The 15,529-nt window shown below is 50.6% G+C and overlaps 2 protein-coding genes across 2 annotated transcripts; both read left to right on the forward strand.

Annotated features, from left to right (window-relative positions):
- The first annotated feature begins 5,181 nt into the window (after window positions 1–5,181).
- On the forward strand, window positions 5,182–7,841 carry LOC127693235 (glutathione S-transferase P). The gene is made up of 7 exons (XM_052193880.1): window positions 5,182–5,296; window positions 5,528–5,563; window positions 5,791–5,897; window positions 5,992–6,079; window positions 6,409–6,512; window positions 7,331–7,438; window positions 7,591–7,841. Coding segments are annotated over exons 1-7 (633 nt in total). The 5' UTR covers window positions 5,182–5,295; the 3' UTR covers window positions 7,780–7,841.
- Window positions 7,842–10,098: 2,257 nt separating this feature from the next.
- On the forward strand, window positions 10,099–12,744 carry LOC127693230 (glutathione S-transferase P 1-like). The gene is made up of 7 exons (XM_052193867.1): window positions 10,099–10,215; window positions 10,473–10,508; window positions 10,735–10,841; window positions 10,936–11,023; window positions 11,310–11,413; window positions 12,236–12,343; window positions 12,494–12,744. Coding segments are annotated over exons 1-7 (633 nt in total). The 5' UTR covers window positions 10,099–10,214; the 3' UTR covers window positions 12,683–12,744.
- Window positions 12,745–15,529: the final 2,785 nt, after the last annotated feature.

The raw sequence follows: 15,529 nt of genomic DNA on the forward strand, positions 1-15,529 counted from the left end.
ACTTCTAACAGGATTGCAGCTTGCTTGAGTTTCATTCTTAGGTTTTCCCAAAACCCTGTCTTAAATACAAATAAATCAGGCTGGGCATATGGCTCAGATTGCACAATGTATGCTTAACAGGCACAAAGTCCAGAGTTCCACCCCAGCACCATAGAAACTGGGTGTGGTAGGACACACCTGCATTCCCAGCACTAAGGAGGCAGAAGTAGAAGGACCAGAAGTTCAAGATCATTATCCAGGTTTGTGGTCAGCCTGTGATAGAGTCTGCATGGTCAATGAACAAACAAATGTATGTATGTATGTATGTATGTATGTATGTGAAACAGCTTAAGCTGTAGGATAAAATTGTTAGGACTCTGTCTAAGTTCCACCCCACAGCTACATGGCAACAGCCAGGTAGGCCCCGCCTCACAGTTAACTGGCAACAGCCAGGTAGGTCTGGCCCACTATAAAAGGGGCTGCTTGACCCTCCTCTCTCTTATTCTCTCACTCTTAGCTTCTCTCTTGACCTCTGGGGCTCTTCCATTCCCCTTCCCCTCCCCGCTCTATCCACGTGGTCATGGCCAGCCTCTACTTCTCTACTCTCCTTCTGCCTTTCTCTGCCTCCACTACCCACTTAATTCCCCTCCCCATATCCTGAATGAACTCTATTCTACACTATACCATCGTGTGTCTGGTCCCTCAGGGGAAGGGAGGCCTTGGCCTGGACCCACTGAGGCACCCCCTTTCCCACACCACCATAGAACACATTCTTACGCCTCTTTGTCTTTTTTATGATCACAACAAAAATGGTGAGTGATATGTGTGTTGGGGACTGTCAGAAAAAGATAAACTAGAAAAATGTTATGTATTTTATGTGTTAGCAAAGCACCAGACAGAATACATTTTCTCAGCCTCGGGTCTGTCACAGGCGTGCCCCACCAGGCCTGGCTCAGAAAGCTCCTTTTTGCTTACATTAGGCAGGCTTCTCAAATCTGACAAACTTCGTGGTTGTCATGCATGATGGCTGATGCCTGTAATAATTCTGGCTCATGGAAGTCTGAGACAGGAGGGTTATTGAAAGTTCCAAGCAAGCCTCTATATTGTGAGACCGTGTCTCATAAAAAATAAAACAAACAAACAAACAAAAACCAGAAACAAAGCAACAGTAACAAAAAGTCCATAAGTAATACTCTTTAAATGTTTATTTTTATTAATTATGTCTAATGATATGGGGTCCTTACCTGTTCTAGATAATACCTAACCTAGTCTATTCTTCCATGGAGGGACTCGGTCCTGGCCCGGGTCTTACAGTCCCTTTAAACCATTGGAAGGGGGCCTTGGAATCACCTTGGGAGTGCTCTCTTCCCAGTTCCAGAGAGCCTCAGTGCACGGGAGGCCTGACAGCTGTTACAGCCTCTCTGGACCAACTAGGGTTGTGAGAAAGAGCTCAGTGGGGACAGGTGGGGACAGCTCCAGCATTGTGGAGATGTTTCTGGAATAAACCCTCTACCACCAATGAGCATAGAAGAGAGGAAGGAAGCCAGGATAGCTCATGAGAGGCTGCTGGGTCCAGTTTGTATTTTCATTTGATACTTTAAATCCACAAGGTGGGCAGGCAAGCAAGCAAGACTTTACAGACTGCTCAGAAGGTTGTAGGATGCTAAGGGCGGCAGCCCTTTGTCTCGGCTAGTTTTCCAAGTCAGTCTGTTTCAGGCAGCAAGGGAAGTCAGCCTAGCAAATAGGAAGGAAAAAAAGGTAGGTCACTAAAGAAATCAATAAATCAGTATCTAATAACTGGTTGTTTCTACCTTATTCTACATCACTATTATAGCCCATCGCTCCACAGTAAGAGGTGGGGCACACAGAACCCCATACTCATATATACTAGAATTTTGGCTGGCTTGTTAATGTTGGCAGGTAGCTATTAGTTAGTTCAGGAGTGTAGTAGCCAGGAGACAGCATTTCACAGCTCTCCTCCCCATCCTCTGGTCCTCCCCATCCTCTGGTCCTTTCTGCCACCTCCTCTGAGATGTTCACTGAGCCTTGGTAGGGGGATTGAGGTATATTTCATTCTCCATGCCATCAAGTAAATACATCTTAGAACTGAATAGTTAGGGGGAGAGTTCTATTAAAATATGCAGAAGATTTATTATTTAGTTATTTCTTTATTGAGACAGGGTCTCACTATGTAGTTTTGGCTGGCCTGGATCAAGCTGGCTTTAAAGTTACAGAGGTCTGCTAATCTCTGTTTCCTGACTGCTGAGATTAAAGGCATGGTACATGCAGAAGATAGGAAATGATACTTCAACAGAGACAATGTACCCATGTGTAAACAAGCCCAGGAAAAGAAACTCGACACAAGAAACTAAGTTAACAAAACAAAGTGTCCAGCTGGAAATCAAATCTCAGTACTCAGGAAAAAAAAAAAAAAAAAGCAAGCCCTCCACCACTGAGCCCCATCTCAGCCATCGGAATGGCAAGACAAAAACCGCAGCTGTTGCTGCTGCTTCGAGCTGGGGAGGATGGAAGAATTCTTCCACAATGCTGGTGGAAGCAGAAAACATTGCAGCTACCTTGGCAGCATCTTACCAAGTTAAATGTGTTCTTCCGGCATGACTCAGCGGTCTTTCTACTACACACATATCATATCTCGAGCTCTACTGTTTATCTAACCAATATGCAACCACGTAGGGCAGCTGAATACATCTTTCCCACCAGCTCAGCTGTGCCTCAGCTAGTAAATGGATGAACTGTAGCAATCTAGTCAAGTCACTATGATTCAGCAACAAAGCCCTCTTAGCCACACACATCCCATCCATTTGCCCAGTGAAGCTGGCCCGCCTCTAGCCCCAGGCAACCCCTTCTTCTGCTTCCTCCTGGGAGTTTCGTGTTTTTCTGGGTCTCACAGGCATGACAACGCAGTTTGTGGAACTGGAGTGCCTCTCTCCCTGGGATTGGATTCCTTCCTGATAAGAAGATGCCAGGATTCCTTCCACACCATTGGTGGGCAGAAAATTCATTGGCCTCCTCCACAGCATTTTAGGAAGTCATTTTTAGACAGGGCCTTACTTCTACAGATCAGGCTTCCTTTGCAGTCACAATCCTCCTGCCTCAGCCTCCAGAGTGCTGGGATGTTACTTAGCTCTGCTCAGTTTTCTCTTTGCATGTGTGTGGTATCTCTGTGTGTGTTTTGCATGTATATGAATGCATGTTCACATGTGTGCACCTGTGTGTAGAGGTCTGACACTGACACCAGGCATCATCCCATGATAAACTCAAGATCACCAATCCCAGCTAATCTGACTAGCTAGCTAGGAATCTTGTCTCTGTCTTTTTTTTTTTTTTTTTTTTTTTTTTTTTTTTTTTTTGGTTTTTTTTTTTTTTTGGTTTTTCCAGACAGGGTTTCTCTGTGTAGCTCCAGCTGTCCTGGAACTCACTTTGTAGACCAGGCTGGCCTTGAACTCAGAAGTCTGCCTGCCTCTGCCTCCCAAGTGCTGGGATTACAGGCATGTGCCACCACTGCCCGGCAAAATCTGTACTTATAACGACATAAAGTCCACCAGTTCTCAGGCCAGATGCTCTGAATAAGGCAGTAACGCAAAGTATGGGTTGGGGGGATGGGGTGGGGGTGGGGCTAGAGTACGGATTCTCTTCTTCACTCAGATCTTTGAGAACAGAGTAAGAGGTTCATTGATAAACCTGCAGTTCCAACACTTAAGAGGCTAAGGCAGAGGAGTTACTACAAGTTCAAGGCCAGCTTATGCAGTCTAAACAGAGCCCATGGTTAGGAGCTAGCAGTTTCTACCAGACAAGAAAAGAAATCCAAGTACACAAGAAGGACCCAGATCCTCAGGGATGAAAACCTGGGCCCGAGGGAGCTGACAGTAGTTGAGAATGTGACGCTAGAGTGCGTGCATGTACACCTGTTCCTGAGGACACTGGGTTCTACATATGTGAATCAAGGATCCATGTGCCTTGGGACCAGCACTTCCACCCAGGGTGCATCCCAGACACAGCCAGGAATGGAGAGTGGAGTAGATGGACACATATGAGAAAGGGCAGGCTCAGGCTGGGGTCCAACATGGACCAGGAATCCAGCAGTCCCTTAATACCCCATACAGTCTGTGCTCTACAGAAGGGGCAGAAAGGCCCGGACTGTGCTGTGGGAAAGGGGAATGGTCAATATTTTATGGGCCACGGGGCACGGGGTCAAAGCCTGGGAAAGGGTTGGGGGGCGGGGTTGGGAGTGGAAAATATTTCTGAATAAATTTCAGTTCAAAATGAGAAGCTGACTTGGGTTCCTTTGAAGTAACCAAATGGGAGAAGAGTTCCAGCAAAGACCAGACACCAGATAGGACAGCGACAGGCAGGCTGAGGAGGAGAGAGTGAGACAGAGATGTTCTCTCTCTCTCTCTCTCTCTCTCTCTCTCTCTCTCTCTCGGTTGTGGGATCATACACTTGGGTGTGTGTAACAGTGAGGTTGTGTGTGGTAGCCTTTAGAGACAGATATTTATTTTGTTAATATTTATTTTTTATTTTTAAAAATTATATGTCTCTGTGTTTGTGTGCATGAGTGCAGTACCCAAGGAAGCCAGAAGAGTCAGATCTGGCCCTAGAGTTCCAGCGAGTTGTAAGCCACCTGGCTGAGTTCTGGAAACTGAATTCTTGGGTCCTGTGCAAGAGCTGGAAGTGCTGGGAACCTCTGAGCCATCTCTCCAGCTGTTAATACTGAAGGGCTAAAGAACCAGCTTCCAGGTCAGAAAGGCAAGGAAGCACCAACTGTGAAGGGTTTTGACATAAAACAGCAACTTCGCTTGATTTTTCGTCCCCTTTTGAAGCTCCCCAGATTTCTGGCATGGAGGACCTAGGATCGCAGTTTTATGGCTACTTCTTGGGAAAGTCAAATGATCAAATGAAGTTCTTTGAGCAGGAGAAATAAGAAGTTGTTGAGTTAGGATGGCCACTGGTGGAATCTAAGGGAGAGCTTGGTAGGTGGGGACGGGAAGAGGCAGACAGAGTTACACAAACTGGAAGGGAGCTGGACACACCCCTCTCAGAGAAGGACCCAAAAATGAACCCAGCAGCGCTGCAGACTCCCGCTGCAGGTCCCACTCTGGAGTGTCTCCCGCGGGAGGCGGGAGCTGCAGAGCTCCAGTGCCTAATTGTCCATCCACCCTGTTGACTCAGCATCCGGGGCGGAGCGCGATGCACCTTAAAAGGCTGGCGGCCCTGGGGCCTGCTTTTTGAGTCCCCGCCCGAGACACTTCTCCCTCTACTCTGCACGGAATCCGCACTTCGGTCTACGCAGCAGCCAGTGAGTCCGCGCCTCCCAGCTTCCCCAGACAATCAGCTTGCAGCTGCCAGGGCCTGGGCTCTCTCCGGACTAGAGCTCTCTGCACCGGGCAGCTTGCACCCGGAGCCCGAGGAGCGGGGGGGCGGGGGCAAAGGAGAGAAGGGACCCGGGAGTTGGGGCAGGAGGGCGCGCCACTCTGAACCCTAATCGGCTTCCTTCTTCTACCTAACGTTCTTCTTCTGTCCACCCCAGTGCCGCCGTACACCATTGTCTACTTCCCAGTTCGAGGTAAGAGCTAGTGACTGCAGGAAGGGGAGGTCTGGGGTAGGAGCTGCAGCCCCCCCACACACACCAGTCCCCATCCGCCTGGAGAAACTCCAGATCACCTTTCCCCGCACCCCCGCCGCGCCTTTCTGGTTGCAAGTCTCTGCTTCCTTCACCATGGCCAGCCTCCCTCCCCCCACCTCAGGTTGTTTTGAGGCTGTGCATATACACTGTCCCCTCACTCCATACAGGGCGGTGTGAGGCCATGCGCATGCTGCTGGCTGACCAGGACCAGAGCTGGAAGGAAGAGGTGGTTACCATAGATACCTGGATGCAAGGCGTGCTCAAGCCCACTTGTGTGAGTGACACACGTGCTGGAGGGAGCCGAGGTAGGACTTAGGAGGGCTGTAACTGGGAGACAGCACCTCACCAAGCTCTGTTCCTCCCTCCAGCTGTATGGGCAACTCCCCAAGTTTCAGGATGGAGACCTCACCCTTTACCAATCTAATGCCATCTTGAGGCACCTTGGCCGCTCTTTAGGTGAGTCCTGAACCCAGGTGGTCCAGCTGGTGGGCAGGGTGGCAGTGGGGATATCAGTCATTGTTTCAGGAGGGATCTGCCCTCCAGGCCACTCCCCTTTTAGTCCTGTGTTGACAGAGCAAAACAGAGACACACAGAGATTATCCTTGTTCAGGCTGCAGCTGTGGTCTGTCTGCCATGACTTCCTGTTGCCTCTCATGAGCTCCGGACTCACATGACTGCCCATATCCCCTCCCCCAAGACTGGGACCTGCCAACAGCCACATCTGGGGGCAGGGGTTTGAGGTGAGGAAATCAGGGGTCAGTCATGCTGTCTCTCCTATCCTGCAGGGCTTTATGGGAAAGACCAGAAGGAGGCCGCCCAGGTGGATATGGTGAATGATGGGGTGGAGGACCTTCGCTGCAAATATGGTACCCTCATCTACACCAACTATGTGAGCCTGGATCCCTGGGATGAAGGGAGTGGAGGGATGGGCGGAGTGGGAGTGGGGGGGGCTGGATGAGCAAAGGGGCTTTGTGCACTTCTGCCTCCCTGGTTTCCTTTCCTGTGTCAGAGCCCTAGGCAGGCTGGGCAGTTTAAAGAGAACCAATAGACAGCTTCAGGAGGGGAGGAGCTTCAGGAGGGGAGGAGCCTCAGAAGAGGGAGGAGCCGGCAGGTGCAGGTAGGAGTGTGTGTGCACTTACATGGGTAGGCGTGTGCATAGGGGCAGAACGAGAAGAGACAGAGCTGGGGGCAGCAGGCCAGATCCTAAAGCCCTTGGCCCAGCTGGCTTGGACTCTGTGGGGCTGTTGAAGAGTCTGTTCATGGCTGGACTGACAGGACACTCCGAATGGTCCTCAGAGGCGCCAGTTCTGAGAGCTTTACAGTAATAAAGACCAGAGAACTTAGCCGAGGGTGGTGACAGGCACCTGCAATCATGGTAGTTGGGTAGCCTGAGCTACACTGTGACTTGTTCAGGGCAGCCTAGGGTAGAGGAGGAGAGCGGAGCAGGGATGGGATGGTAGAATGGAGTAGGAAAGAATTAACAGCAAAAGTGAATGAGACCTGGTCAAAGCCTGGGTGTGGGCAGCAGGCAGAGGGGGGCTAGCCTCGTCTCCAGGCAGCCCAGGAGGTAGGGAGTGGTGGGTCATGGCCCTGGGGCTGGGGAATCTTTATCTGGAATTCCCCATTATAGGGCAGCAGGACTCCAGTGCCCACTGCTCCGTGAGGGTGGGAGGATGGTAGGTACATCTTTGGGTGTCTCCCTGGCAGGAGAATGGTAAGGATGACTATGTGAAGGCCCTGCCTGGGCATCTGAAGCCTTTTGAGACCCTGCTGTCCCAGAACCAGGGAGGCAAAGCTTTCATCGTGGGTGACCAGGTGAGCATCTCCTGCATTGCCTTTCCTTATGGCTAAGGGCAAGGAAGAGCCATTTGTATAATGGAACAGAACTAAGGGGTCTGGGGGCCCCAGCTCTCTGCCCCCTGAGCCAGCCTTCTCTCAGCTGCTGACACCCACACCTGCCCCTGCAGATCTCCTTTGCCGATTACAACTTGCTGGACCTGCTGCTGATCCACCGCATCCTGGCCCCCGGCTGCCTGGACAGCTTCCCCCTGCTCTCTGCCTATGTGGCTCGCCTCAGTGCCCGGCCCAAGATCAAGGCCTTTCTGTCGTCCCCCGACCATGTGAACCGTCCCATCAATGGCAATGGGAAACAGTAGTGGCCGGAAAGATGAGAGCTTCTTGTCCCCCTTAACCAGCACAATAAAGTTTGTAAGACAGATAGGTGCCTCTGGTGCTGTTTCCTGGAGAAAGGGGCTCTGAGACCCTCAGGTTGGGGAAGGGCAGAGGACCAGGAAGCTTGCACACAAGGGTGGGACCAGGACATCTTCCTGCTTAACACTTGCTGACCTTTTGAAATGGGAAGGTGTGGGGGACAGGAAGAGAAATGAACCAACATCTGAGGAAGAGGGTCTCGTGTTGACTTGCCAGTCAGTCCCAGAGACACTCAACACCTGGCTGCAGGTCAGAGCTAGTTCCCTGGTTGGGACAGGGTGAGGCACTGTGACCTGAGAGTGGCCTGGTGGAGGGTTACAAACTACACAGAGGGCCTCTGCTTGGCCTGCTGGTGATGTGTGAGTTTTGTTGCACCCTACACATACAAGACACTATGAGTTAGCAAGAGTTCTCAGAGTGAGTAAGACCCCCAAGGAGAAGATAAAATCTTATCTGTAAACAAATCCAACTTTTAGTGTTGTTTCTTTTTCTTTTTTTGTCTTGTTCTTACTAGGCCTGAGAGTTACAATAAGAAGGATCAGAGGGCTGGAGAGAGGGCTCAGCGGTTAAGAGCACTGACTGCTCTTCCAGAGGTCCTGAGTTCAATACCTAGCAACAACATGGTGGCTCACAACCATCTTTGATGGGATCTGACACCCTTTTCTGGTGTGTCTATAGGGGGGAATAGTGTGTTCACTTAAGATAAATAAATACATTTTTTTAAAAAAAGAAAGAGAATCTGTTTTAAAGGATTAGAAATATCCCATATTTGTAAGCACAACTCAGAGGTCAGATTACTTTGGCTACAAAGAGAACGTGACTCAAATAGGGGTGTTTGTGCCTGGAAAGATAGCTTAGTGGTTAAGAGTACTCATTCCTTATTGACAACCAGAATTCAGCTCCCTGCAGCCATGTCAGACAATGCATAATCCCCCCCCCCCCACCTCCCAACTCTAAGAGACCCTCTGTGGGCACCCATACACACTCAAACATTTAAAAAAAAAAAAAAGATGGGTCTGGAGAGAGAGATGGCTCAGTGGTTAAGAGCACTGACTGCCCTTCCAGAGGTTCTGAGTTCAATTCCCAGCAACCTCGTGGTGGCTCATGACCATCTGTAATGGGATCCAAGGCCTTCTTCTGGACAGTGACAGTGTACTCACAAACATAAAATAAATAATTCTTTTAAAAAAATGACACTGGGGGTGATTTTTTTTAAACCAACTGAAAAAAATCATTGAATTTTATTTAATGAAAGTTTTACACAATACAAAAGGTTTCATAACAGAATAAAGACTCAGGATTCAGTAAATGTTGTGAACCTGTGTTATGAGGGGCCCGGGCCTGTTTAAAGATGGAGAAGCATACAGAAGAATTTTTTTCTTCACCTTATTTTTTTGAGACAGGGTCTCTTACTCAATCTGGACCTACCTGTTCGTCTAGACGAGTCAGCTAACAAAACTCAAGGTTTGTCTCTGTTCTCACAGAGATGGGATTCTTTCTTTCTTTCTTTCTTTCTTTCTCTCTCTCTCTCTCTCTCTCTCTCTCTCTCTCTCTCTCTCTTTCTTTCTTTCTTTCTTTCTTTCTTTCTTTCTTTCTTTCTTTCTTTCTTTCTTTCTTTCTTTTTTAATTCAAAGGCAAGGTCTCTGTGTGTAGCCTTGGCTGTCCTGAGACTCACTCTTAAGACTAGGCTGGCCTCCAGCTCACAGTGATCTGTCTGCCTCTGTCTTCTGAGTGCTGAGAGTAAAGGTGAGGCCACCACCTCTCCCTAGAACTGGGATTCTGTGTGAGCGCTGCATCCTTTTTATGTGGGTGCTGGGATCAGAACTAAGGTCACACTTGCACAGTAAGCACTTTACCCGATGAGCCATCTCTCCAACCCTGTTTGTCTCATTTGTGTTTGTGTTGAGAGTGAGGATCTAGGATAACAGTTTTCTAGCTCCTCCTGGCAAAGGTCCAATGATCAAATGAAGCTCTTTGGGCAGGAGGAAGTTGTTGAGTTAGGATGGCCACTGGTGGAATCTAAGAGAGAGCTTGGTAGGTGGGGACGGGCAGAGGCAAACAGAGTTGCACAGGCTGCAGAAAGCTGTCCAGCTCCAGCACAAACTGGAAGGGAGCTGGACACACCCCTCTTGGAACGGGACCCCAAAATGAACCCAGCACTGCTGCAGACTCCGGTCCCGCTCTTGAGTGTCTCCGGCAGGAGGCGGGAGCTGCAGAGCTCCGCCACCGGTTTCCCCCTCCACCTTGTTGACTCAGCATCCGGGGCGGGGCGGGATGCCCCTTATAAGGCTGGCGGCCCTGGGGCCTACGTTTTCCTCTGCGCCCTAGGTACCTCCTGTCCTTACAGCACTGAATCCGCACTTCGGCCTACGCAGCAACCAGTGAGTCCGCGCCTCCCAGCTTCCCCAGACAATCAGCTTGCAGCTGCCAGGGCCTGGGCTCTCTCCGGACTAGAGCTCTCTGCACCGGGCAGTTTGCACCCGGAGCCCGGGGAGAGGCGGGGGTGGGGGGGGGGGGAGAAGGGGGGAGGGGCGGGAGCAAAGGAGAGAAGGGACCCGGGAGTTGGGGCAGGAGGGCGCACCACTCTGAACCCTAATCGGCTTCCTTCTTCTACCTAACGTTCTTCTGTCCACCCCAGTGCCGCCGTACACCATTGTCTACTTCCCAGTTCGAGGTAGGAGCTAGTGACTGCAGGAAGGGGAGGTCTGGGGTAGGAGCTGCAGCCCCCCCACCCCACACCAGTCCCCATCCTCCTGGAGAAACTCCAGCTCACTCCTCCCCTCCCCCGACGCGCCTTTCTGGTTGCAAGTCTCTGCTTCCTTCACCATGGCCAGCCCCCCTCCCCCCACCTCAGGTTGCTTTGAGGCTGTGCATATACACTGTCCCCTCACCGCATACAGGGCGGTGTGAGGCCATGCGCATGCTGCTGGCTGACCAGGACCAGAGCTGGAAGGAAGAGGTGGTTACCAAAGATACCTGGATGCAAGGCGTGCTCAAGCCCACTTGTGTGAGTGACACAGGTGCTGGAGGGAGCCGAGGTAGGACTTAGGAGGGCTGTAACTGGGAGACAGCACCTCACCAAGCTCTGTTCCTCCCTCCAGCTGTATGGGCAGCTCCCCAAGTTCCAGGATGGAGACCTCACCCTTTACCAATCTAATGCCATCTTGAGGCACCTTGGCCGCTCTTTAGGTGAGTCCTGAACCCAGGTGGTCCAGCTGGTGGGCAGGGTGGCAGTGGGGATATCAGTCATTGTTTCAGGAGGGATCTGCCCTCCAGGCCACTCCCCTTTTAGTCCTGTGTTGACAGAGCAAAACAGAGACACACAGAGATTATCCTTGTTCAGGCTGCAGCTGTGGTCTGTCTGCCATGACTTCCTGTTGCCTCTCATGAGCTCCGGACTCACATGACTGCCCATATCCCCTCCCCCAAGAGGTGAGGAAATCAGGGGTCTGTCCTGCTGTCTCCTAACCTGCAGGGCTTTATGGGAAAGACCAGAAGGAGGCCGCCCAGGTGGATATGGTGAATGATGGGGTGGAGGACCTTCGCTGCAAATATATCACCCTCATCTACACCAACTATGTGAGCCTGGATCCCTGGGGTGGAGGGAGTGGGGAGATGGGTGGAGTATGGGTGGGGGGAGGGATGGATGAGCAAAGGGGCTTTGTGCACTTCTGCCTCCCTGGTGCCTTTCCTATGTCAGAGCCAGAGGCAGGCTGGGCAATTTAAAAAGGACCAATAAACAGCTTCAGGAGGGGGAGGAGCCTCAGAGGGGGGAGGGGCCTCAGAAGGGGGAGGAGCCGGCAGGTGCAGGTAGGAGTGTGTGTGTACTTACATGGGTAGACATGTGCATAGGGGCAGAACTAGAAGAGACAGAGCTGGGGGCAGCAGGCCAGATCCTAAAGCCCTTGGCCCAGCTGGCTTGGACTCTGTGGGGCTGGTGAAGAGTCTGTTCATGGCTGGACTGACATGTGACGCTCCGAATGGTCCTCAGAGGCGCCAGCTCTGAGAGCTTTACAGTAATAAAGACCAGAGAACTTCGCCGAGGGTGGTGACAGGCACCTGCAATCATGGTAGTTGGGTAGCCTGAGCTACACTGTGACTTGTTCAGGGCAGCCTAGGGTAGAGGAGGAGAGCAGAGCAGGGATGGGATGGTAGAATGGAGTAGGAAAGAATTAGCAGCGAAAGTGAATGAGACCTGGTCAAAGCCTGGGTGTGGCCAGCAGGCAGAGGGGGCTAGCCTTGTCTCCAGGCAGCCCAGGAGGTAGGGAGTGGTAGGTCATGGCCCTGGGGCTGGGGAATATTTATCTGGAATTCCCCATTATAAGGCAGCAAGACTCCAGTGCCCACTGTGCCGTGAGGGTGGGAGGATGGTAGGTACATCTTTGGGTGTCTCCCTGGCAGGAGAATGGTAAGGATGACTATGTGAAGGCCCTGCCTGGGCATCTGAAGCCTTTTGAGACCCTGCTGTCCCAGAACCAGGGAGGCAAAGCATTCATCGTGGGTGACCAGGTGAGCATCTCCTGCATTGCCTTTCCTTATGGCTAAGGGCAAGGAAGAGCCATTTGTATAATGGAACAGAACTAAGGGGTCTGGGGGCCCCAGCTTTCTCTGCGCCAGCCTTCTCTCAGCTGCTGACACCCACACCTCCTGCCCCTGCAGATCTCCTTTGCCGATTACAACTTGCTGGACCTGCTGCTGATCCACCGCATCCTGGCCCCCGACTGCCTGGACAGCTTCCCCCTGCTCTCTGCCTATGTGGCTCGCCTCAGTGCCCGGCCCAAGATCAAGGCCTTTCTGTCGTCCCCCGACCATGTGAACCGTCCCATCAATGGCAATGGGAAACAGTAGTGGCCGGAAAGATGAGAGCTTCTTGTCCCCCTTAACCAGCACAATAAAGTTTGTAAGACAGATAGGTGCCTCTGGTGCTGTTTCCTGGAGAAAGGGGCTCTGGGACCCTCGGGCTGGGGAAGGGCAGAGGACCCGGAAGCTTGCACACAAGGGTGGGACCAGGACATCTTCCTGCTTAATGCTTGCTGACCTTTTGAAATGGGAAGGTATGGGGGGACAGGAAGAGAAATGAACCAACATCTGAGGAAGAGGGTCTCGTGTTGATTTGCCAGTCAGTCCCAGAGACATTCAACACCTGGCTGCAGGCCAGAGCTAGTTCCCTGGTTGGGACAGGCTGAGGCACTGTGACCTGAGAGTGGCCTGGTGGAGGGTTACAAACTACACAGAGGGCCTCTGCTTGGCCTGCTGGTGATGCCCAAGTGTCTATTTCCCACATGTTGTGATCACAACTGTGGACTGTCGTGCCCAGCTTGCTCCTGCAGGTTTCTCTTGGCATCAGTATCCTGTACTTGATAATTAGAAGGACAATTTTCTTCTTTTTAACCTGGATTTTGTTGCTGTAACAGAACACTTGATGCTAGGTAACTGGAGATTGTCACTGTTGTCTACCGGCTGAGTCACCACCATGCCCTAACTTGTGTGAGACAGTGACTGAGAGTTTTGGAGTGATGCAGACACAGCATGACTGCACTCCTTTGTGCCTGTAATCATCACTATCCAAACAGCAACACCCACAAGTCACTGACTGACACCACCTGTAAGCTCATCAATATAGATTGGAGCCCATGGGCAGGTGTGAATATTAAAAATGTGAGTGGGGCTGGAGAAATGGCTCAGAGGTTAAGAGCACTGACTGCTTGCTCTTCCAGAGGTCCTGAGTTCAATTCCCAGCAACCACATGGTGACTCACAACCATCTGTAATGGGATGCAATGCCCTCTTCTGGTGTGTCTGAAGAGAGCAACAGTGTACTCACATACATAAAATAAAGAAATCTCTTTTTTAAAAAAAAAATGTGAGAAAAAAAATGAGCCCAAGAACTTAACAAACACTCCAGGCCACGGAAAAGTGCAACACCTTCACTAGACCCCATAAAAAGAAGCACACTGTCATGGCAAAGGCCTTACCACCCTGTCATTCAGACACACAGCAGGGACATCAAGGGACTGATTGGCAGAGAATCTCTGTTTCCCCTGAGCTCCACCTCTGCATGGCCCTGTGCAGGCCATGTGATGAGGCCCATCCAAGTAGCCATCCATCCGTCCGTCTTTCTGGACTCCTGGCTCTTACCAAGAGGACCCTGTACTGGGGTCGCTGAGCTCTACATTCCCTCCAATTAGCTTCCTTAATGTTTGAGCACCTGCCTGTCATGCTGCCTCTGTGTTGGCTCTCTGCCTTGTCCTTAGGTAATTCCTCTTCGAAGCCTGCAGCCTCTTCCCTTCTGCCCTGGAAAGGGTAAGGAGCAATCTGGGAGTTAGTGTTACTTAGGACCAACAAGAAAGACACTGTTGCTAGCATTCATGCTGTTGTGGGAAACTGGGATTACCTGATAAATTACATCAGATAGGGACAATGCTGAGTAGGAGCTGATTGTTGTTATTCGATACATTCTAGCACCTTGAACAGATACACTCTGGAGTTCTGGAGTTCAAAAAACATTGTGTCTGAATCCACTACAGGTTTTGGCAAGAAAGGTACACATCTGGGGAAGGAAACCTGTCACAGACGAATCTCTAAATCTAACTCATCTTCAGGGATAAAGCATTCTTTTGGTCTGTTTGTTTGTTTTGAGACAGGGTTTCTCTGTGTATCCCTGGCTGTCCTGGAACTCACTCTGTAGACCAGGCTGGCCTCGAACTCAGAAATCCACCTGCCTCTGCCTCCCAAGTGCTGGGATAGCAGGCGTGTGCCACCACACCTGGCTTCTGGATAAAGCATTTCTAAGGGGTCTGTCACCAGCACCCAATACCTCTTAGTAGCATCTTTCTTCCTTCTCTGCCTTCCTTCCTTTCTTTTTCTTTCTGTCTTCTTTCCTTTCTTTCTTGTGCATGTGTGTGTGTCTGTGTTGTTTGTGTTTTTTGACCCATCACTGCCTATTTCTTAATACTGTCATGTTGACAGTTGAATGAGGTTGTCATGGGAGAAGCCACATAAAACCACAATGCCTTTCACAAGGGGATTTCTTGAGCTGTTGCTTATTTATTATTTACTTATTTATTTTAGATTTATTTATTTTTATTTTATATCTAGAAGTATTTTCCCAAGTGCCGTGCTGGTGTGCATGGAGGGCAGCAGAGGGTGATGACTTTCCTGGAAATGGAGTTACAGACAGTTCGAGGTGTGATGTGCTGGGAACCACCCCGGAGTCCTCTGGAAGAACAGCCAGTGCTCTTGAACACCAAGCCATCTTTTCAGAGTCTTAAAATATTTTTAGCACAAAGTAGTTGACCGAGTTGGGTTTGGGGTTGTGCCATATATAGAGCTGCTTTATCCCCTGTGCACAATTTCCCCAGAAGTTTTCTTAAAACCTGAGTTGTGCTGAAGGGGGAGAAGAGTCGGGTGAGATGCTGGAGACAGGCAACAGAAACTAAGGATGAGCAGGTGGAGGGCAGAGCCTGCTGGGAGGCCAGGTTCTTCTCTCTCTCACCTCTGGGAGCTGGCTGGTCCTTAAGCTAAGCTTCTTATCAGCAGTGTTTCCTTTGTCCTTCCAAACATGCAGATCAGAGGCTGGAGACAGTTATGGCTCAACAGCCCTTTGCTGTGCGACCATGAGGACCAGATATGAATCCCAAGCCAGCTGTGGTCCTGTGTACACTTTGTAACCTTAGCTTAGAGGGGGCACCTGAAG

Source organism: Apodemus sylvaticus, chromosome 1 (genome assembly GCF_947179515.1).
Source record: "Apodemus sylvaticus chromosome 1, mApoSyl1.1, whole genome shotgun sequence".
Lineage (NCBI taxonomy): Eukaryota > Metazoa > Chordata > Mammalia > Rodentia > Muridae > Apodemus > Apodemus sylvaticus.

Coding starts and splice junctions, on each gene's coding strand:
- LOC127693235 (XM_052193880.1), top strand. Junction 6,513..7,330: donor CCCTCATCTACACCAACTAT/GTGAGCCTGGAT, acceptor TCTCCCTGGCAG/GAGAATGGTAAGGATGACTA. Junction 7,439..7,590: donor CTTTCATCGTGGGTGACCAG/GTGAGCATCTCC, acceptor CTGCCCCTGCAG/ATCTCCTTTGCCGATTACAA.
- LOC127693230 (XM_052193867.1), top strand. Junction 11,024..11,309: donor GCACCTTGGCCGCTCTTTAG/GTGAGTCCTGAA, acceptor CCTAACCTGCAG/GGCTTTATGGGAAAGACCAG. Junction 11,414..12,235: donor CCCTCATCTACACCAACTAT/GTGAGCCTGGAT, acceptor TCTCCCTGGCAG/GAGAATGGTAAGGATGACTA.